The sequence below is a fragment of the Thalia democratica genome, chromosome 5 (assembly GCF_965202585.1).
Source record: "Thalia democratica chromosome 5, ktThaDemo2.hap1.1, whole genome shotgun sequence".
Taxonomy (NCBI): domain Eukaryota; kingdom Metazoa; phylum Chordata; class Thaliacea; order Salpida; family Salpidae; genus Thalia; species Thalia democratica.
This window is the reverse complement of record NC_139169.1, coordinates 53544370-53569375: the sequence shown is the minus strand read 5'-3', so window position 1 is coordinate 53569375 and position 25006 is coordinate 53544370. Positions and strand designations below refer to the sequence as shown.

At 25.6% G+C, this 25006-nt stretch overlaps 1 protein-coding gene across 1 annotated transcript; it reads left to right on the top strand.

Annotated features, from left to right (window-relative positions):
* The first annotated feature begins 6134 nt into the window (after positions 1-6134).
* On the top strand, positions 6135-16365 carry LOC145836629 (polyunsaturated fatty acid 5-lipoxygenase-like). Its single transcript, XM_082944416.1, has 12 exons — positions 6135-6164; positions 7535-7733; positions 8515-8619; positions 8940-9074; positions 10618-10790; positions 11006-11197; positions 11466-11658; positions 12801-12916; positions 13073-13189; positions 13980-14114; positions 15185-15286; positions 16162-16365. The coding sequence occupies exons 1-12, from the start codon at positions 6135-6137 to the stop codon at positions 16363-16365; spliced, it is 1701 nt and encodes a 566-aa protein (XP_082800542.1).
* Positions 16366-25006: the final 8641 nt, after the last annotated feature.

The window sequence follows — 25006 nt, the reverse complement described above, 5'->3', positions numbered from 1 at the left end:
GCTTTTTTTATCGCTCAATAAAAAATAAGTTAAGTGTAGTTTTTCCTTTCATCTCAATCTTTTATGTTTAGTAGATCGCCAATGGCGATTCCCCATGTATTCAATTGCAAGAATCTCCCGCTTATCAATGCTGATATAAAAAGTACTACCTTAAATACTTAGAGTATTCTCATATTGTTCAAATATTTTTGTAATACATTCTTTTAAATCTACTAAGTAACTTGTATTTTAATCTCATATTGATATATCTATCCAATAATACTTCTTTTATAAGTTATTACTATATATACATCTTTATCACAATGCTATATCAATATGAGGTTAAAATACAAGTTATTAAGTAGATTTAAAAGAATATATTACAAAAATATTTGAACAATATGAGAATACTCTAAATATTGAAGGTAGTGCTTTTTATATCAGCATTGAGAAGTGGGAGGTTCTTGCAATTGAATACATGGCGATCTACTATACATAAAAGATTGAGATAAAAGGAAAAAATACACTTAACTTATGGAACGATAAAAAAAAGCGCTCAAAAAGTTTGGTTTTGAAAAAAATACATCAGCCCTTTCGTTACACCACCCTGGAACTCTGGGGTTAGTGTTAGTTGTAACAACTTTGTTAAAAACTTTAATACATTTAATCTATTTATTCAATCTGTTAATTCTGATGGTAGTTGTAGTGATTTTTTTCTTAATTATAGTACTATTAGTTCTTTAAAAGTTAAATGTACTGAAGCCTTAAGCATAAATTTTCTTAATAGGTCAAAGTCTAGTAAAAATTTTATAATAAAAGTTTCATATACAAATATTAGATCTATATAAAAAAATAAGTTTTGTTGAGTTTTATATGTACAAAAAACATAGATTTATTTTTCTTAACTGAAACTTGGTTAAATCCTAACATTATTAATTTTTGTCCTTCTGGGTATAATGTTGTTCGCAATGATAGACTGAACAGGGGGAGGCGTTGCTGTTTTTGTTAAAAATTGTTTAAAAATTATTGAAGTTAAAAGTGAATTTGTTACTTTTGATGGTTTTGAATTTATATGGCTTGGTTTAATTTTCAATGGATTAAAGTTGAGATTTCTATGTATTTATATCCCTCCAAATCTTTCTAAATCTATAAAAATTGTATCAAACATGATTGACCTAACGAAACATTTCACACCAAAAAATGTTTCTTTTTGTCTTCTTGGTGACTTTAATTTTTCAAATATTGATTGGAGTATTCCAAGCTCAACTTTTAATGAATGTAATAAAAGTTTTAATAAATTTTGTTCAAAAAATTGTTTAACTCAAATTATTGATTCACCTACACATAAAGACGATGGTATTCTTGATTTAGTGTTTTGTAATTGCATGGGATTGGATAGAATTAAACTTCATTCAGTGGATTCACCTTTAACCAATACTAAGGACCATTCCCTTATATCTTTTAGCAATAATGTTAATAAGAGCATGAAATCAGCTACTGTGACACTTTACCCAGCTTTTTCCAGAGCGGATTTTAAGTGTATTATCGAATATTTGTCAAATATAGGTCGAAATTTATTTAAAATAAATCAGAAAATTTACAGGAGCTTTATGGTAAATTTGTTAACATTATTAATCTTGCAATCAAAAAATTTGTGCCTTTAAAAAAGATATATATATCTTTCTAATTTTAAAAAGCTACTAAAAGAAAAGAAAAGCTATACAAAAATTGCAAATTAGATCAGCAGATTACTAAAATACAAGCTAGTTTAAAAAGTATACGAAAAGGCTGTAGAAAAGTTCGACATACAACATGAAAAAAGCTTTTGTCAAAATACATATTCAAAAAAGTTTTACTCGTTTGTAAAATCAAAGCTAAATCTAGCCTCTTCTTTTCCTCTTTTACTTAATGAAAACAATTTACCATTAATTTCTGACTTTGATAAAGCTTCTTGTTTTAAAAAATCATTCAAAAAAGTATTTAGTAAAGATTATGAAGATGAACATTTTAAACTTATTGATAAAAGTTTTCCTGAAATGCAGGATTTTTTTATTAGTAATAATGAAATAATTTAGTCTGTAAATCATTTAAATGATAAAATACTTATAACAGCAGAAAGTATACCTTCATAATTTCTAAAACGAGCTATTTGCTCACTAATTTTTCCAATCTCATTAATTTTTAATTGCTCTTTAGCTATATATTTCATACCAAAACAATGGAAATCATCTTATATTATACCATTATACAAAAAAGGAAACATAAATAATCCATTAAACTGCAGACCAATTGCACTAACTAGTAGCTTTTGCAGATCTTTTGAACATATAATTTTTTTAAAAATACTTAACCATCTTTTTTAAATAATCTTGTTTCTCCGAAATAATTTGGTTTTTTTCCTAAACAAACTTCCTGTATTCAATTATTGGATTGCTTTCGTTCATGGTTAGTATCTATTTTTTACCAATAAATCTATCAATGTAATTTATACAGACATTCAGAAGGCGTTTGACTCTGTCTTTCATTTTTATTTAATTAAAACTTTATCTCAACAAGAAATTAATAGAAATCTAGTTAAATTGTTTAAAGAATTTCTTCGGGATAGAACACAAAGAGTAGTTACCGGTAAAACGTTCTCAGAATCCTTACCAATTTTTAGTGAAGTTTCTCAAGGAGGAGTTATTGGCCTACTTATATTTATAATTTACATAAATGATATAGCCTCAAAAGTTGATTCTAATAGCAACATTAAGCTTTTCGCAGACGACACAAAGATATTTAGCCAATCTAACTTAGTTTTACAAAAATATAAAATCTAAACATTAAAAGAAAGAAAATTAAACCTAAATTCCAGCAAATGTCATGTAAAAAATATTCACAGTACACCTATTCCTACGTTTGACTTAAAAAAAAAAAGTAATCTCACCTTAAACTGAAGTGTTTAAAGACCTTGGAGTTTTTATTTCAGGTAATTTAAAATGGAACCATCACATTAACTATATTTACCCTACTGCATCAATTTTATCTTTTCAAATTCTAAAAATCTTTATATCTACGGATTTGGAAATTCTTAAAAATTGTACCTAGTTTACATCCGTCCTAAGATGGAATACAACACACCTTTATGATCTCCATGTTCTATAAAAGACATCAACCAACTAAAATCTATTCAAAGAAAATTTACGAGATCAATCTTTATCGGTGCAACATTTCATATACGTTTTACATAGACAGACTAACAAAGCTTAATATAAAAACTTTGGAGTACAGAATACTTGAGTTTGATCTTATTACTTTTTTAAACTAATTAACAATGAAACTGCTATTGATTCACAAACTTTTTTTAAACCTTATAAAAAAAACTACTCAGAGGTAATAGTAGAAAATATACATGCAAATATCATTTCAACAATGTTGGTTGGCAAAATTCTTTTTACTATCGTTCGGTAAAAACATGAAAAGAACTTTTAAATGAACTGGTATCTTGCAAAAATCTTGAACATTTTCGATTACAGTTAAAAATATTTGATTTAAATAAAAAAATATTAGTAAAGTTTATAAGTAATTAGTTTTGTACATCTCTTTAACCATTGATTAAGTTTTTGGTATCTAGTTTATTGGTAGTTTGATTTGTAAGCAACGCCTTCCCCTTATAGATTTTAAGTACTTTTTAATTTTTTGGTCGGTCTACTGTTAATGTGCTTGAGGCTTTAGATTCTAAAATTATTGGATGCTCAGTTGATTTGTAAGCTAGATTTTAAATGGTTGCTACTTGATATTTGAAGTAATTTTTAATTAAGTTTGCCGTAGTAAAACTTTGAAAACATAATGAATAACAAATAATTGTTGAGATTAAAAAATTTCTATCTAATGTTAAAAATAAATGACGTTTTGAAATTTTTTGTTTGATGAAGAATGGTTGACTTATATCTTCAAGATAATTCCTAGATTTTCGAGCCAGGTTCTAAAAAATTTTGACAAGATGTGCTTATTTCAAAAAACTTTTGTTTTGGAATATATAGTTGGAAATTGATAGCTTTGGAATCGTTTGAGTATTTTAGTTATAAAAGTTTGAGTTTTTTTTCAGTTTGTACCTTGATAAGTTTTATGTTTATTTTAACACTGTAATTTGTTTTTTCTTTTTATGTTAGTTTCTTTCAGCTTAAGTGGCTTAGGTTTTAATGCCTAAGTCCTTCGTTTGACAATAAACTTCAATAATAATAATAATATATCAAAAAATAAAATATTCAATTTTATAAACAATATTTAATGTTTATTTTGCTCAAAAGTAAGTTTACTACAGTCTGTTTATAAAGTCATATATTAATTTATATTTTAATATAGTCGTATTACTTATTATCAGATTTTTTAGTTAAGAGAAATAACTATAAACATGTTTTACTAAACTAAATCATAATTGACTTATATTAGAACTTATTGGTACAGAAAACTCATTGCTTTGGAACATTATGACGTAGCTATTAATGTAGAGTTTGTATTTACCGCATTTTCTCATTATTTCATTGATATCCAGTAATTACCAAGGTTAGTGATTTATGATCTTAGTTTTATAATGTATCTTAGTATTTTTTTAATACTTCTCTAACATAATTTAATAAAATTTTAAAAATCATCATATGTTTGTAGAACAAGTATGCTGTACTAAAATGTAAAATAAAATTGTTGAACTTAAAACCAATTGTATCATAAAATCAGTAAGACAAACGTTGCATTTTAGAATATATGATGCTTAACATGATACTATATTTAAAAATAACTTAACATATAGTTTATATTACTTGTAGTATATGGATAGACAAGTATATACGGGAGCTTTGCTATATTAAAATATAAAGTTAAATATATGATTTTAACAACTTTATAAACAGACTGTAGTAAATTTACTTTTAAGCAAAACAAACATAAATATATTTATATAGTTGAATATTTTATCTTTTGAAAAATAAAAGAAGTATTAAAAATGTATTATTCGATTTTATAATACTATAAAAATAAATACACTTATAGTTTCTATAAGAAATTACTTATACTTATATACTCTCACTTATAGTTTCTATATAGAAACTATAAGTATATTTACTATTATAATTTTTAAAATTTATATAATTCATTCTTAATACTTCTTTTATTTTTCAAAATTTTAGATACCCATTTATATAAAAATATTTATGTTTGTTTTGCTTAAAAATAGATTTACTACAGTCTGTTTATAAAGTTGGTAAAATCATATATTTAACTTTATATTTTAATATAGCAAAGCTCCCGTATATACTTGTCTATCCATATACTACAAGTAATATAAACTACATATTAAGTTATTTTTAAATATAGTATCTTGTTAAGCATCATACACTCTCAAATGCAATGTGTGTCTTATATATTTTATGATACAACTGGTTTTAAGTTCTACAATATTATTTTAGATTTAGTATAGCATACTTGTTTTACAAATATTTGATGTATTTAAAAAATTTTCCGACTTGTTTTACTGTAAATCCCTATTAAACGTAGATTAAAATACTTATGAATGCGGTGAAATATGTTTAAACGTATTTTAAAATCGTATCATAAATTTAAACTATTACGGTAATTCATCTGTAAAATCTCTAAATATAATCACGTTAGGTAACAAGATAAAAAAAATTAAAAGTTTTTTCTTACTTATATATTACATAGAAAAACAAAAAACAAATAGTTTTTGTAAAAACTATATTAAACTAGCTTCCGCTACCAATAAAGTATGTACTAAAAGCTATTAAGAGTTTCAATTTAAGTTAATTTAAATTTAAAGATAAGTATTGTACTTTATAGGTAGTAAAACAAAGTTGTTTGAATAAAGTATATGAGTATTTATCAAGTATTATGGTCTTCTGACAAATTTGTTTTTGTGAAATTTTAGGATTTAATTTAAGGATTATCACATTATCTCTAGTATATAAATAATACTAACAACTCACACAATCTTAGTTAATTTTCTTTGAGTAAGTTGAACTTTATAAACTTTTCACTAAAATAAAAGGAAACAATTTAATTTTGAAGATTTTTTTACCAAACTTTTCTTAAACTTTAAATAATTTCAGCTGTTTTTTAAAAGTTATGTTATATTTTAGGTAATAGAAAAAAAGGATAGAAAAATGTCTACAGTCTATGAAGTAACTGTTAAAGTTTGTTTAGTTTAAAGCTTTTTAAGTTAACATTTTATACTAAAAAAGTACGCAAAGTTATCTTTTACAAGGATAAAAGGTTAGTTTATTACATAAGTTACAGTTGTTTACTTTTGATTGTTGAAGACTTAGTTCTGTATAGTCTAAGCCAGCGATTCTTAACCTGGGGTAAATTCACATCTTGAGGTAAATTCCCTTGTTTAAGAAGGTAAATTTTCTTTAACACAGTTATATAAATTAATTTTTATTAATTTTTTTTTTAAATTATAAGTTAGTATTTAACTGCATTTTTCTTAAGTTAACAAACATTTTAAACTTTACGATTTTTTGTATTTAATAAGCTTAAAGTTCAAAAAAAACTTTTTTTTCTCATACTTAAACACTCTTTTATATATTAAGGGTAAATTTGGTAGTAACCATCCAAAAAGGGGTAAAACATGAAAACAAAGGTTAAGAACCGCTGGTTTAAGCAATGAAATCACTTTGATATATACTATAGCTCTAAGATTTTTACAAGCTCTAATACTTTTTTTATTTTATATACTTTATTATTTAACCTTATAACCGTTTTTTGTAATTAGATAGTACAAATACTCAGAAATTAATTTGTTCAGTAAACTAATTTTTACTCAAAGAGCTCGTCAGTGCATTCTTTTAGCAAAACTTAGTTTGTTTATTTTTTTTAAATAAAATAATATTTATTCACCTTCTAAGAAGTATAGATATTTTACTTTTACTAAAAAGCAAAACTTAATTTATTCACTATTCTTTAGTTTTATACAAAAAAGATATATTGATGTTTTGAATTATTATATTGAAACACAATTTTTTATGCGCACAGCAGGTGAAGCTCTTAATTTGTACTTAAAAGCTCTTTGAACTGGCTATTTCACTAAAGCGATAGGATAAATAGATTTGAATAATTTAATATAATAATAAAATACAACAAAATTGGTTTAAAAAAATCCTATAAAGGCTTTCTCAACTCTTAAAAAAACAACAGGTTTAGAGATCTTTAGTTTAATTAAAATATTTTAAATTTTAGTAAAAATAAATTCTGTTTGAATAAGAATGAAAATGTAAAATCTCTGAATCTGTTGTTTTTGTTTTTTAAAAAGTTGAGACAGCGTTTTTCTAAGGTTTTTTTAAACAACTATATTAAAGTATGTTTACACACATATATATATATATATACAAATAGAAATATTTTTCCAATATTTAATAGACTATTTTATGAAACAGTTTAACCTAGTAAGTATAGAAAAAAAAACTTGATTTTGTAAGTTTTTAATGCTCCCTTATTCTTATGACTTTTGAACATTAAAAAAGTCATTTTAACTTCTTTATTACACATTAAACAAAACAAACAGACATCCGACAAACGGCTGCTGCTGAGTCCTAGGTTCATCAAGTTTTACATTCAACTTTGCGGAAATGGAAAGAAAACTGAATGGGTCGAATTGAAGACCCCGTGTGCCATTGTACACGGGAGTAACTTCAAGCCTGGTAGAGAGGGCAAGTGGCAAATAACTACAGGAGACGTTGGAATTCCCGACTACTTCAACATCAGTAACTCATTTTTAAACCTAGAAAAACACTTGTCTTTAAATATGCATAAATTTGAATTTTTTACTCTTTCCTTGCAGAAATAAAATTGCATGAATTGTAGAAGTTCAATTAAGCGTGTTTTGTGTTTGCATTATTTTATTAAAAAATTTACAGCCCTGTTTTTTCCTTAAATAAGTTAAAGAGTAAAAAAAAAAAACTAAAAATAATTTCTCTTATAACTTTGTTTCGATTACAATATTTTTTTATTTCGAAAAATCGAAGCATTATAGACATTGGTTTTGCGAGCTGGTTAAAATCAGGCAAATAAAGGAATCGTGGTCGAGAACTTATCCAGTTTATTCTATTATCAACGATGAGTTTTCTGTTTTTAGCGACATCAGTAAGTGTGCAGTTAAAATATTTTACAATCTTTCACTGAATTTTTGCTTCAACTAATGATTGAGTTTAAAAAGTATGATTTAAAAAGACAACGTTTTCCTAATTAAAGAAAACTCTTTTATGTATAATGCTAAAGCTAAATACAAATCTTTCAAATAAGTTTACTTAAAAAAAAATAAACTTTTTTATCTTAAGTAAAAAAAAAACAACCTAATTTAGGTCTAAAACAGATAACTAATTGAAATAGTAACCAAATAAGTTAAAAGTTCTGATAAATCATTACGAAAATACAAAACTAGGATAAAATATATTGCATCTAGTACTCGTATACATATATTATAAATGTGTTTTCATATATGTTTTTGATATAATGCATAAAAAACTTAGCCAATTAAAATTTCAGGTTGCTTACCTCAAAATGCAGGAGAAAGGACAGAAATTAGAAAAACGCAACTCAACAACACGAGGTTTGCTGTTAATTGGATAAAAGATGAGGTCGCTTCAAAAGGTAATTTGTTGAAAATAAGCAATATCATTTTAAATTGTTATTCCGTCGTTCTAAGAGTAATAAACTTCGACTAAAATATGTAAGATTTAAAGTCACTTAAAAAATTAAATTTTACTTAACTAAAACAAACTGTTAAACTAGTTATTAGGTTTCATTACGTAACTATGTCTAAACTCTTCGATACATAAAGAGAGTAATGTAACAGCATAAAAAATTTATAGAAAACTTTTTCTTTTTCAGCTTTAATATTTTTTATGATTGAAAAATTTCAATTTAGAGCTACACTTGAAATAAATTTTATGTATGTTTTTTTTATGCAGGACAAATCAGATGGATAGACGCAAAAAAATATCGTGATCTACCTATGGATTTAAGAAAATCTCATGTAAGGGCTGTAGATTTTGTCGAATTCGGTATCAAAGGAGTTGTACCTACGGCAATTAAAAAACTTTTTGGTTAGTACAAATTTACGATGTAGAAAATTTAACTAGAAATAGTTTTTTTAAAGCTTCTTAAAACGCTTGAAATAATAAATAAGAATATATTTTCAGCATCTAAAATAAAAATTAATGAACTAAAAGACTATCACAAAATTCACCGTTTTTTGGATAAAGATGCACAGCAAACAGACGACTTTTTATCGGGGTTTGTTTACTTACTTATTTATTAGATTTAAGAGAAAATTTAAAAATTGAAGGTGCATGAAATTAAAATCTAACAAACTTATGATTTTTGTATAAAACTGATAACAAGGTTTTTAATTTTTCAAATACTTTACTTAAAAAGCAACCAACAGCCAGATTTTAATTGAAATTTATTAATCATTTGTTTTAATTTTTAATAATAGTAGTGCTTTAAGCTCTTGTAAAATTTTTCATCCAGAAAGGTTCCGCGTCAGAAGTAAAGTTATCATATTATATAAAAAAAAGACAATTTACAAACCCAAGTTTATCTCTTCTAACAGAATATACTATACTAATGAAAATCTAATTTTCTATTCTCGTAAATCACCTTTTCTTAAATTAAGCTTTTATTTGTAAACGTATGAAATTCTTTAGATTATCCAAAACAAAGTTTTGGTTTTAAATTACATTGCTTTCGAATGAAATATATAATTTATTAAATCTTTATGAAAATGTAAAAGAAATGTTTTATGTAACCAAAGAACTATAACAGGATGAACATAATTTATGAAATACAGGAATATAATGGAACTTGAAAATTTAGACAAAAAATTTATATGAATTAGTATGTTTGAAAAAATCTTTGTATATTCTTGAATTTAGAACAACATTTCTTGAAAACTATTTTCTAAAATCATAATAAATCATATAATAAAGTGTTATATAAACACACTGGTTTGTATACAAAAATAAATACTTTTTAACTTAAATATTTTTAAAATTAACGAAACGGTTTAGTTTTTCTTTTAATTACAAACTTTAACAGAAGATAAATATAAATGGCATTTAACTTGAAAATTTTCACAGTTGATTACCTTTGATTGCTCAAAAACATTTTATCTTGTAAGAAAGTTGTAGATAAAATGGAGTTGAAACGTCAAACATAAAGTATAAAATTTCAATTAAAAATGTTTGTTACCAACAATACTTGGTTACGCTGATGTAGTATACTAATTAATATATAAATGAAAGCATAGAGCTATTACAAAAGTATAAAGTAAATTGTAATGCATTAATACTTTTTAACGTAATCTTTTGTGTAGAGGTATAATACAATTTTGCCTCATTTCAATTTAACAAATGTATAAAATAGTAGAATTTCGATTAGGGATTAAAAACTGTTTCATACAATACAAATTTATTCTGTACATTTACTTGTATAAAAAATTAAAGTTATGTAATTTTAGTAGTAACCGAAAAGTTTTATATCCGAAAAGTTTTTTTTGTACACCAGGTCTTTGGACCAAGCCATACACTATAAATGAGAAACTAAGTTGTTTTTGTTTTACTTTAATTTTCTAACTCAAACTTTTAGTTAAAAAATTTCGTAGATGGGATTCGGATCAAGGATTTGGCCAACAAATGTTAACTAGTGCAGCATCCTTTATGTTGAAAGCATGCAACGAACTTCCTTCTTATTTAAACGTTACTGATGAGGATTTAAAAGATCACCTGTCCGAAGGAACATCTATTGAGAGTGAAATAGCAGTAAGTTGTTTTTAAAAACACTCATTAAATATAATCAAAAATTTTTACTAGAACTTTCTTTTATTAAAACTTTGTACACTTCAGTTTTACAACATTTTTGCTTTTTGTTTTTAAAAAAAACTTACTTGTGTCATTTTTAAAAACAGGCAGGTAAGTTTTTTATCTCAGACTTTAGTTCTTACTATGCTAAAGACAAGAATTTGGTTTACACAAAGCTTGAGAACGGTGAGCCATGCAAAGTAGCCCCGGCAATCTGCCTTTTTCATATAAACGCTTCGCTTGGGTTCGTTCCTGTTGCAGTTCAATTAGAGCCGAACGACAAAGATTATTTGTTCATTGCAGATGGAAGTCTAAAGTGGCTTTTGGCGAAGATGTACTACAGAAATGCTTTCTTTTCTATTTATGAGGTTAAATAATTTTCAATTTGTTTTTTTACTTAGTGTAATATAAAAGCTGTATCAATGTTAAGTTTGATTTATTTTGTATATAATGTTAAAACAGAAAATTAAACTTTGTAATGTTCTGCTATAAATTTAGTGAATTATATCTTTTTGGCAAGTAGTTGCAATAGTTCAGGGGTTGAATGTTTTCTACCTTTACACGCTATTAAGAAAAAACAGTTGAAATACTAAGTTTACAATAAATCATTCTAAATCATCACAACAAATCATTCAGTGGGTCATTCACTACATGATGACCCACGCATCAATAGAGGCATTTCAAGTGGGAGTGTTTAGGAACTTGTCTCAGGCGCACCCGATGTACAAGCTGTTGCGCCCACATATAAGAACAGTTGCTGCGATGGGCCAACTGGCAAGAGAAACCCTTATCCCAAATAATTCCCTGCTCGCTTCTGGCATTTCTATTGGTTAGTTGTGAAAAATACAATACCTAAAGGTTTTATAGAATTGTAAGCCTAAAATTTTATGCAAAAGTACATAGACCTAATAGCATTATAATCATCATGATATAGTATACTAGATTTAGTTTACAATCAAGATATGAACTTTAAGAGGTACCCTCTAAGTCTCAAAAATGAGTGTAATTAAAAGTTGTTTGATTTTTAGAATTTTTATTTGAATTAAAGTTAAACGAACGTAAACATGACTTTAATCTGATAGATGAAAATGCAACACAATTATTATTTACAAACCATCTCCAGTCATTTGACGCTTTGTTTTGTTAAAATTAGCTATTGTAAGGTTAAAAAAGCTCAAAATTTGACTCAAGACTTTTACACGTAATTTACGCACTTTTGCTAGAGATCAAAATGCTTACTTTTTGAGGTACTTTACTGCACTAAAAAGTTTTGGTTTAGATAAATGTATTTAGTAAAGGCTATTGTACATACGTATACTACAAAAATAAAGCTTTAAAATTTCGTTACTTTTAAACTAGCCCATTTGATATTCTTTGTCAATTTGTTTTGACTTTTTACATATTTAAATAAATCTTTTAGTTTTTTATGCACTGAAGCTTTAGTTTTACCTTACAACTATTTGGTACTATAAAACTTTTTTTGCTCGTAATGACATTTTTTAAAGAAAATGCTCCCATAAAAATATTTTCTTTTAATTTAGTTATGATGTATTATAGAAATATACTAATAATATAAAACTGTTTTATATATTAAATTGTTGCAATTTCAGATGCAACGTCAATGATCCTCGAAAGCTTTAAAACTTATAATATTCAAGATTTAAACATGCCTAAAGTCTTAGAAAAAAATGGTTAGTTTTTTATATCTATATGTTTTATTTTTATTTAGTAGTAGATAACATATTTCAAGTTGTAAAATTTATTTTACAAAATTATTTAATTTCGATTCTAAGGAAAAAGTTCACAAAGTTTTATATACTATCAGATATTGTTTAAGGAATAAAACTTATGCTAGTATTTTTGTCTACTAGTTCGGTTATAATAATACTGTACAGCCTTTTAATTAAAAAAACATTTTTTGATGTTTAGTATTTTTCAATAAGTCATTTAAAACTATACAAACAATTTTAGGTATTCATCCGGACAAAATTCCAAACTTTTACTACGGACTATATACATTGAAAATATGGAAAATAATTCAAGAACACGTGACTGACTTTGTAAATTTGTACTACAATTCTGATCAAGTCAGTTCGTTTTGACGTTTTATACTAAAAAAAAAATTGATATTAAAAAATAATAAACTATTTACTTACTCATTATTACCGTATGAAATTTCACAATGTTATTTAGTAGTCAATCTAAGTAAAAAGTATATTCTTTAACTGAATAAGAATATTTAGGATGTTATTGATGACACGGAAGTTCAATGTTTTGCGCACGAAATGGCGAATGAGGCATTTGGAGTTGACGGAAACTTCAGAGGGATGCCAGATAAAATTGAAACAAAAGACAAACTGGTTTTTGAAATATTTTTTAACTTAGAAATTTTTTATTAGTTAAGTTAGAAAAAAGCTCAATTAGTTTGTATTGAGTAAAAGTTTCGTAAAAATCTATCATAAATCAAGTTATGTGTACATATATTCTTGTTTCCAATCTAGTACAATAATTGGTTTTAATTAGTTTATACTATTTATATAATAATAACTAATAATAATAATTTATTAATAATAATTAATAATAAAATATCAATAATAACTTTATTGCCTATGCTAATGTTAAATGTAGACGGAATTTTAAAGCGGCTCTATTAGGTTAAAAAAAGCCTGACTGATATCAAAACTATAGATACAAAAAAAAACATTTAAACGAATTAAGCAGTATTTTCTGATTTTTTACTAAGTGTTCAACGTTCTTAATCAAAATCTTGGGTTAGTTAAATTCAGCATTTTTTCAAATATAGCTCTAGTTTTCAAACACGGCAATTATAATAAATCTCTGTAAACTATTTTTAGCCTAAAATTGTCAGACTAAATATTTAATTGCTAAATAATTTTAAATATTAATTATCTATTGCTAATGGCACAAGTAGTTCTTTTAAATTAATATGTGATTTACATATTAATGATTATTTTTTAAATTTTTATATACTGTTTTTAAATTCAATTTACAAAAATGTATAATTTTATGATTTCTTTCTAATTTACTAACATATATTAGTTTAGGTTTTAGTTTCGCTTAATTACTTTTAGGATAAATAATTGAAAATAATTTATTATATAAGTTATAATTTTTTTCTCCTTAAACCAGATTGAAATTTGCACAATAATAATAGCAACAAGTTCTGCCCAGCATTCAGCAGTCAATTTCTCTCAATACGAAACGTACAAGTTTGCACCAAACTGCCCCGCTATTATGAGAATGGATTATCCTAAAAACACTGATGTTTGAGTTTTGTTTGTTAAACTATACATAGTATCGAATTATCTACATATGTTTGGTAAGTAAATTTTTGCTAACGTATGAATTTAATTTTCAAAAGGTAATATCTTAGTCAAAGGAAACATTTAGGGATATATTATTTTGAACTGAAAAATACTACTATGCTTTTGAAATTTACCTAAATGTTTGAAATAATAAACTTAAAGGCTTATCAAAAATAAAACTGCACATAATAATATCAAGTTCAAAAGACAAGGATATTTTGTTTATTATTTTATGAAACTAAAACTTAGTACACTGCATCCTCACTTATCCGGTTTCTCGTTTATCCGGTAGGTTCTGGTTGAGAAGTATATTTATTTAATTCAGCTAAAATCAATGTTTTTGTGTACTTTTAATTTTTATGGTTACAATAAGAATTCCCAATTATTAAGTAAGGATAATGATATACATAGCATTATATTCAATAGTTTCTATTTGAAAAGATATTATTTATTACTAAAGATCTTGCTAGATTGATTAAACGAGTTAAAAATTGTTTTGGTGGTAAAATTTATAACTATTTGTTTTAGCTACAAAGTATTTTTCTATTTACAAGAATGTAAAGAGCTTGTTTAAGTAATAATATTAGTGCAAGTTAAATATTTCATTCAATACCAGGTTTTGGTCGCAAATAAAATTTACAACCTTGTCAAGTATAATAAAGTAGTTTACTTTTTTCCTTTTTTAGAAAGACTTCTGACTTAGCTAAACTGTTTACAGCGTAATTTATTTTCTTTAAACTAATTTTAAACTTGATTAAAATATTTTTTCTTATATTCTTTGTCTGTTTCAATAGCTTGTTTCGGTAAAAATAATGAAAATAAAGTAAACTTACTGAGACTTAGTATTTATTATGTTGTATTCATTGCATAATATAAAAGAGCTAGTTTATTAGAAAAAATACAATGTTTGTAGTTATCCGGCCAAAATTACAATAAAAGCTTGCCCAACATGGCCGGATTATTGAGGAAGCACTGTACTATTCATTTAACCAGGTATTACAAATATATGTATAAACATTTTTTAAACAGGAAATTGACATGCAACGAGTATTAGATTCTCTACCGAGCCTTAAGCAAACAGCCTTTGTTGTTGGTGTTGTATACACTCTGTCCAATTATTCAAGAGTTGAGGTTTGTTTATTTATTTCAGTAGCTAATCTGTTTTGACTTATGATGTTTTTAAATTACACTGTTTATTTAATTTTTTTTATTACGTAAAACCTGAGTAAAAAAAAAGCAAAACTTACCTCTAAAAAGTGTTTAAATAAATTTTAATAAAATTGAAAGTTTATTCAATTTACATAAATAAATAATGCACATTATTAACTCATTAAGAAGTTATAACATCTGTATTAATTTTTGCAAACAGTTTTAACTTTTTAGAGTATACTTTAGTTACCCACAGTGTTTAAGTTTAAATACACACTTTAGAACTTCTACGTGTTAGCCAATAGACACCAGCTAATGCATTTAAACTTAAAGTATTCCTAAGCATTTCATATTTATAATGTAACCCTTGAGGCCTGTCTTCATGGGTTACTTTTATATATAGAGATAAAGCTCCTCTTAGTCTTATTGTTATGGTGGTGGCGCCGGGCAAGATCTACATTTTCCTGCTCCATGGTTATAAATATGCTCAAGAAAGTAAAAAGTAAATACAAGAAAATAGATATTAAGTATTCAAATTTTATAAGTTAAATATAGGTGAGAAATCACAACAACTAATTTAAAAATTGCGAAAAGTTAAATTTCTGTAATTTAAATTAATAACAGCAATAAAAAAAATTTCAGATACAGGTTGGCACTATCAAAACTAGTGCAAAAACAGCTTATAATAATCAACAACAATTTATAAACAATATGTACAAAATTAGTGAAAAAACAGCTTATAATCCAACTTATTACAATAAACATTGACCGCCAACACATAACAAAAATGGCCGAAAATTAAAATTTTAATTTAATAAAAAAATGGCAAATTCGTCACAATAAAACATCATTTACAGGTTTATATGGACGACGAGTCCAGGGAAAGCGAGGGTCGTCGCGGCGAGGTGTGGTTTTACGGAGATGAAGAAAAAAAGCTGATAGACAAGTACCAGAAGCAGCTACAGCAGTTGGACAAGGAAATCGAACTGATGAACAGCAAAATTAGAGTCGAGTACCTTTACATGGAGCCTTCCAAAGTTCCAAAGAGTATTGCCATTTGATTATAAAACTCTGTTGTTTTTTGTTTATTTTTGGCTTTTAAGTATTTTATATACTATTTCAAATTTATAAATTGTGAATTTTTGATTATAAGTAATAGAAATAAATCGGTTGAATTACTATCGCTTATTGTCAAACACTGGACCCAGGCATCTTAAACTGAAATACACAGATAAGAGACGAAAAACGCGAAAAGTTTACTTTATAAACAAATTATAAAACACAAACTGAAACTTTTACTTAAACATTAAAACAAAAATAAAAACATAGAGGGCATATGTATGTAGTACAGGGTTTCCCAAAGTGGGCGATATCGCCCCCTGGGGGCGATTTTAGTATTTCGGGGGGCGAAAGGGTGGGCGATAACTAGTAAGGGGGCGAAAAGGGGGCGATTTTAAAGTTTTGGGTTGTCATAAATTTTTTTACTTTTTATTTTGCTATTTTACTAATTTTAGCTTGCTATTAAATATTTTACCCTGTGGTAAAACTTAAACAAAAAAGTTTATTGTGTTTATGTAAAATATAGAGAAAAAAATCAAGTACTTATGACTCCTACTTTCAAGTTAATTACATATTTTCAATTAAATATTTTCTTATTTTAACACTTAAATAGATCAAATCTATGTTTTCTATATTAACTATCACCTCATGATATTTCCAATTTTTGTTTAAAAAGTCATTAAGTTAGACTAAGAAATAAAACTATACAGGGTTGCCAATTTACCTAGAAAAACCTGGAACTTGACAATTTAGGCAAAAAATTTTTTTTTAATCTGGAATTTTTAACAATTTCAACATATTAAGTAGTAAAATTTCGATTTGATACAAAAAAGCTATCATATAGATAAAAATATGGAATACTTCGTGGCAGATCTTTTTGAAGTAAACGACTCACAGGAAACCTTCTCCGACTTACAAATTGACCTTGAACTTAAAGTAATTTTTTCCAAAGAACAAAATGGAAGCTTTTGGACTTAACAAAAACTAAGGCAAAAGTATCCAATCATTTGAGAGGAATTTAGATTGTTGTGTATAGTTTTTCCTTTTAGCTATGTTGTTGAGAAGGCTTTAAGTTTAGTTATCAACATCTTGAGCAAAATATCTAATCTAGATATTTGTAAAGGAGGTGACTTGAGGCTTTATTTGACTGATTTAGAATCAGATTAGAAAAACTTGCAAGCATTCATGAATCTCATCCTTCGCATTATATTAGAGCTCAGTAGCAGACATTATTTTATGAAAGTTTTATTTATTTATTTGATCTTTAAAAATACTTCTTGTTTAACCTGGTTTGTATTGTATTTAAGTAGTCTTTTTATAATAAAAATTTTATTAAGTTATTTATTTTACAACAGGTTTGCATAATGCCTAATAAATATTAATTACGGTAGACTTTCTCTTGAGCTCGCACTTTTTACCCAAAAAAAGTGCATACTTATACTTTCTTAAATTTAACTTAAATAAAGTCTATTACTAACTAAGTATTAATAAAACAAAAATACACAATAATTAATAGCTTATATAGATCTCTTTTTTTTATGAATGTTTGTTTTATGTTTTAGTTGATTTTATGTTTATTCATAACGGTATTGCATATAACATATTTAAATTTATTATTTTGTAAAAAAAATGGTAATAATTTTTAAGTTTAAACTTTTTTATTTTGTTCAAAGTGCGAATTGAAGAGGAAGTCTACTGTATCTACAAAATGTTTTATGTTTTAAATCTGTTAATAGTTTTATTTTGACCTGGTTAATTTTGTAGTTTATTTTTGTCGATTTACATTACACCAACAGTTTTTATAGCATAGTGGTTAAAGTATTTTTTTTTAAGAAATTTATTTGACATATTTTTGTTATTACTTGTTTAATTTGTATAAATAAAAAAACTTTTATAACCATTAAAGTTTTTATTTCAATAATTATTTTTGGTTTTAAAAGAGTATAGATTTGATGTCTCTATTTGAAATGACTTCAAATTTTTCATTTAAAAGATTATTAAACTCAAATTTATTTTCAAACTTGATTTATTACTGTTAGAAAATCTATATATTAAATAATTTTAAGCTATTAATAAAACTGTTATTTGTTTTATCTTATTTTTTAATATATTTGCAATTAGAATATGTCGTTTATTTTAAAAGTTCAACACTAGCTTTTAGTTTTTCACTATTTTCTTCTGGTAAATTATTATAGGCTAATAACTAGAGAAAAAATAAAATTAAACAGTATTAAATAAGCAATCAAAAAGACTGCTACAGTTACAGAAGAAAGTTTTAACACAATTAAAAGAATTTTTTAATTGATTACTTTCTGTTCACAGAATTAATTGTAATACATTTGATTTTTTTTGAATTTAAATGAAGAAAAAAAATGTTGAAATTAAGGTTTAGTTTCCTAAAGGTTATTTTAAGTCAAACACTATTTAATGGTATTCTACTACAAAACATATAGTTTTAAAGGTTTAGAATTAAATTTTTAGTTTTACAACTAACTTGATTATAATACATCTCAGCATTGAAATTAATAATTTTACTGCACAAACAGAAGTTATTGATAAACCAACTTTTCATGTGAGATAATTAACCAGTCGGTCAAACTTCCTAAAACTGGATCAGCAGTAATGTTTTAATATCTATTTTATTATGTTCAAAAAAATATGTTCATTCTTTTATAGTTTTTTAATCTCTGGTATTTAATTTTAGAATATGCCTATTTATAAAATAATTCAATTATTTTGTGCGGCTTAAATAAGTTACTTAGTATTCACTCTAAATGTCCGAAATTCGTTAAATGAGAGATAGTTATAATGTCAGGTTTCAGTTAAGATTTCAGATGGGTAACTTACGGTCCAGATCCAATCAAATTTCGACCCGCCAAGTAACTTGAAACTACTTGTGCAAAATAAACAAAATTTAGTTTTTTGATGCTTATGATTTTGAAATACACTTTTAATTTGGTTTTCAGTTACTTTAGTATTTCCTAGATCACAATAATAGTAAATCATTTTATTACAATTATGCTCGAGTTTTTTAGTTTTCTTTATGTTATATTTTTAAATTATGCAGCCTGCAATTACATTTTTTAACGAGTTGAAACAAGAAAAGATTTTTTAGTAAATATAAATTGCTGACTTCAAAAGTTGTCCACCACTACCCTAAAAGTTTCATTAGTTTCAAAACAATTCATATTTAAACAGGATTGATTACTGATTACACAAGGTTTTTTAATATTTAAGTATTTTAATACACTTAACAGGGGCTTATAAGAAAACAACAGTAACTTATTTTCTCAAGCCCTGTAAACTACTTTGAACACAGCCGAAAAGTGCGTGTATAAGAAATACCAGTCTAAATTACATTTCGAACACAATTTTTTTGGCTCAAAAGTTTGTACTCAAGAGAAAAACTACTTTTTAAAATCATGGGGGGCGATTATTTTTTAAAATTCTGAAAAGGGGGCGATTTAGTAAATGAGTTTGGGAAACCCTGATGTAGTACAACATTAAAATATAGTTAACCAAATAATCGTATGTTTACATATATTTATATTTTTTATTTATTTTAAACTAGCTAATTTTGCATATATTTAATGTATTTGTATTAAATTCATAGTTATGTAAAGCTTTTTGTAGAATTTCAATGCAACTTTTTTTTTTGTTTTTACTTATACATATAAATTTTGATTTCAAAAATTTTTTTAGTATCCTTTTAAAATTCAATATATAAAAAAAAAATTACAACTAAAAGTAGTATCAAATCAAATACTGGTTTTGAAGAAATTTCTTGTGAAATTATATCAAATTAGTGTGCTAAAGTATTTTTTTCGCAGTCATCTTCAGTCTTAACATTAATCAATAGTTTGCATTTCATAAAGTACCTTTTCAAAAAAAACTTACTTGTTAAATTTGTTTTTTTAAAGTCTACAATAAAGAGTTAAATGTAAGGTTTAATTGTGTTATGTTTTAGCCGAGTAAGGTCCGAAGTATTTTTTATGAAATGCTATATATTTCAATGTTGAACCACAGGTAAAGTAGGTAGTTAGGTTTTTCAATAAGGAATTGTTAGGGTTTATACCAATTCAATATATACTTTACAACGCAAAAAAATTAAGTTCTATATCTTTAAAATTTTTTTCTTGTTAACAAAAATATTTCAATCATGATAGAAAAAATTAATTAAAAGAGATAAGGTTGTAATCAGTTGTGTTGCGTGGTATTTTTCTTGGAAATGGGTCAAAATTGCACGAAGACAACTTTGCACCAAGGTTCAATTTTGCACGGAGGGTCATTTTTGCACGAGAATTAAAAAAAAACTAACAGATAAATTAATAAAATAACAAAAAAAAGTTACTGACCGAGGTTAGGGGTAACAGTGATAGTAAAAATAACTAATAAAGTTTATAATTAGAAAAAAGCTACCGACCGAGGGTTAGGGGTACCAGTAAAAGTAAATAAAAAATTATTAACAAAATAAAAAATAATAAGTTACCAACCAAGGGTTAGGGGTAACAGTGGTAGTAAAAAGAAAAAACAACTCGAGTATCTTCGTGCAACTTTGTACGCTTGTATTTATACCCCATTTTTCTCAGGTGGTGCAGAAAAAAAAAATCCGAGTTGCCCGTGCTCAAGTCGCCTCTGCTGGAGTTGCCTCTGCTTTGTTTTCCTTTTTTGTTTACTATAGCTTGTGGAATGATACTCAAGCCTGTGCTGTTTCAGGAAATTCTTAGCTTACCGCAAGATATTGATTTTGCGGTAATTGTTGAAGAAATTTTGCTTTTTTGAGTTCATTTGCAGCAGTGTAGTGAGTAAAATGGTCGTTGTCTATATTGGAGTTTTATAAGAGATTTTAATCAAAAAAAAATTAAAACGTTATAGATACTTAATATTTTCTTACAAAATTTTAAGGTGGTGCAACACGCGACGCCCCTGTTAGTAATATATTACTAGTTTAGATACGGCAAATATTCACTTGAAGTAAAATGAAAAAAAAAACTCATCTTTTAATAGGATTCAGTATTAAGGTTAATTGTTCTGTGATTAAGCAAAGGAAAAGTACTAAATGTCTAGAGATATGGTATTAGATGAATAGAAGACACATTTAATGAGCATTAAGTCTAAGCTTTCGAAAAGTTTTTTTTATGATATCTGAGATATTATTTGGAAACGAGCTTTTAAAAAAAGGCGTATTACGGCTTGTTCTATCCGCATGGTCAGTTTTGTATATCTGCGTAGGGTTGTGCTGCTAGTTGCCATTTGAAGCTAAATATCAGTTTGCAAAAGAAAAATGTAAGGTATGTTTATTGCGTGCCTGCACTGACTCCAACAGTTTTTTTTTTTTAAATTAGTTTTCAGAAATTACTTGAGGTAACTTATTTTAGGTATTCTTAAATAACTAAGGCCAAAAAAAATTTTTTTGAGATTTTTCCCGCAAACACCAAATACCTGCTGATCCCTGATTAAATGGGGGTGATCATTCTTTAAAATTTCTGCTAAAGGGCAAGTTTTGAAAACAGTTTTGGAAAATCTAATTTACATTATACAGAACAATAGTTGTACTTGCTAAGAAGGATTGAAATAAAAATCAATTTCAACAATGTACTAAGAAACTATTTTGACACAAAGTTAATGTTAGTATAACACAACATTTTTGGTTTATTTTCAAATTAAAAAAAAATAAATTAAAACTTATATAATATACATATTTAACTTATAGTGTGTTAAAAAATAAATTTATCTTTTTCAATTAATTTATTTCATCTGTTAAGAGATAAAATTTAAATAGCTTATTACAAGTTTTATATTAAAACTTTAGATACATTGAAATCAAAAAGTATTTGGTTTTTAGACACTAATAAAATTTTTAGTTATTTTTTATCAATTCTAAACATTAATAGTAGTAAGTTTATTAAACACAAAAATCTTTAAAAAATAGTTTAAGGACCTGGTGCTCAAAAAGAACATTCGTTTATTGAATTATACACAAAATGCTTAAATTGAATAAAATGAGCTGAAAAACTGAAATCTTAAACACACAAAACTTAAACTGTAAAGAAAGACAACTTGCAAAAAAAAAACTGAACTAAATGCGACTATTAATTTAGTAATAAATTTACATGAGTAAAGCAGTACTAACTATAAACTAATCAAAGAATAAATAATAAGTTATCTTAACTTTTAATAGTACCTAAAAAAGTTTAAAAATAGATTGTAACAGTTTAAAACTAATCGCTTAAGGAAAACAAATATATTATAAGAAGTAAAAAAAGTTTAACCGTTTTTTTAAGAAAAAAATATATTTGTAAATAAATGTTTAGCAATTAAAATTTATATGTGATTACTTTTCAAACTTCTTTATAAGAAACAATAACAAAACAAACTAAAATATTTTTTACTTTTAGTTTTTATCAGCAATTACAGCTATAATTTAGTTTTTTTTTCAAGTTTATTTGTGTTTCTGTTACATTTTTGATAACTAGTAAATTAAGTAGTTAGATTATTGTACGTAATCCTCAACTTTTTTTAAGTATTTTTGCTCAGTTCTTGAACTATCATGATATTAATTAAAACTTTTTGTCTATTTTTATTGCCTTTTTTGTACAAATAACTTTACTTGCGGTTTAGATATAAATATAAATGTAAAAATGAAAAATTTCAAAGTTGTTATTTTTTATTTTGAAACCACAGTTCTTTAATTTTTCAGTGTACAATGTTTTTTATACAAAATAAAAAGGAATTTATATGTCTGAGTTTGAAGACGGATCAAGTATGCACGAAGAAATTTTTCTGCAAAGGTTCAAATATGAACTAAAGAACACTTTTGCATGAAGGGTCATTTTTGTACGAGAAAAAAAAAATATCGACAAAGGGTAAGAATAGGGGTAACAGTGATATTAAAGAAAAATTATAAATAAGAACAAAATAAAATATTAATAAGAAAAAGAAAACCGACCAAGGGTAAGGGGTAACTGTGATAGTAAACAAAAATACAATAATAAAGAAAATGATAATAATAAAAAATATCAATAAGAAAAAAAGACCAAGGATAAGGATAGGGAGTTTAATTAGTAGTTAAAAAAGACAAAAAAAAATTACCGACCAAGGGTAAGGGCTGGGGGTAACAGTAATTGTAAAAAAAAGTTTTTAAACCGTGCTAAAATGACCCCTCCTGCAAAAGTGTCTTTGGTAAAAAGAGTCCCTTCGTGTTTATTTGACACCTACTATTACTACTAATACATCTATTAATTATAGATGTGTAGCTCAAAACCTACAATTCTTTCTTTACACAACTATAATTAGTTTTTGTGCGTTTTTTTTTATATATGTTTGTTGAGAATAATTGTGTGTTCAATAAACTTTAAAAAAGTCAAAACTATGAGTATCTTTTACATGAACAAATATTTTTTGGAAAAATTCTAGTTACTTATATGTATTTTTTACTTGTTAAGTTCGAGAACTTTTTATAACGATAGAGACAGCTAACCAAAGAAGCAATAGAGACATGCTTTTTAACTTAAATCAAATTACAAACTATAAAAATACGTTTTGCGACTTTACTAAAGTTACAGTTAAGACAAAAGTTAAATTGAGTTTATTACTTAACAATTGTTTCACGCTAGTAGAGCGATGATCACAGATAAAAAAGTAAACAAACTAACAAGCTGCAATGGACAAACACTTTATTTACTAAAGTATCAAACTTTAACATATAATAAATATTTTATTCTTTTATCTATTTAAACAATTGTTTTAATAATGTTTTAATATATTGTTTTGAAGAACGTAATTTTGTTTAATACACATTTTTTTAGCTCGCGGGCCCGATTTATCAGAATTTTTTTCTTTGCGGGCGAGAATTCTTAAGCAAAAGTATTAGCTGAACAAGTCATCACAAAAAATCTAAAAAAGCTCTTTTATAGCGATATTGAAATGAATTAATCATTTAACAAGCACCAACGTGTACTAAAACCAAAGTTATACGCCCATTTAAAGTATTTTATATTAAAAAGCTCAATTTTATTATCACAAGATATTTTAAGGCTAAAATAGTACGTCGCGTGCTTGAGGGAGATACGTTTACTACCATTAAACTAAATGCAATAAAAAAACTTTAACGGTTGAAAACAACATAGATTAAAAATCACATTACTTTATGATTTCAAATTCCTAAATAATTAATATGTCATTATACAACGAGAGTTATTTTTTTGTTGTTGATAGTTTATAATATTTAATATTTTATGATACAGGTTTCTGCAGGGTCGCGGTTATCACGACGACAATCAAGCTACAAAGATCTATTTTTTTGTATTTTGCTAAACTTTAACAATATACATATTTCATATTCTAAGCTTGAGCAACGTATTTTCACCTCAAACGCAAAAGATCCTCAGTTCGATCCCGAAGGCGAGAGCAGTTTTATTTTAATTATTTAAGTTTATGTTCGTATAAAATTTTTCTGTATTGTTTAAAAATTATTACTGATATACTTATTTATGTACAATAAATAGTTTATCGAACGATTGCTGAGCTATATAAAAAAAAATACTTATACTAAAAGCTACACAGTTTATTTAATACATTTAAATTATTTCTTTTTTAGATTTGTTGACAATAAAAAGAAATTTATAACTAGGGTTCTAAGAT

What these genes read in the sequence shown, in the direction of transcription:
- LOC145836629 (XM_082944416.1), top strand. Translation starts at nt 6,135, where the DNA reads ATGTCTACAGTCTATGAAGTAACTGTTAAA. An exon ending in TCCCGACTACTTCAACATCA is followed by an intron (nt 7,734 to 8,514) that starts GTAACTCATTTT and finishes TTAAAATTTCAG; the next exon opens with GTTGCTTACCTCAAAATGCA. An exon ending in TTGAAACAAAAGACAAACTG is followed by an intron (nt 13,190 to 13,979) that starts GTTTTTGAAATA and finishes TCCTTAAACCAG; the next exon opens with ATTGAAATTTGCACAATAAT.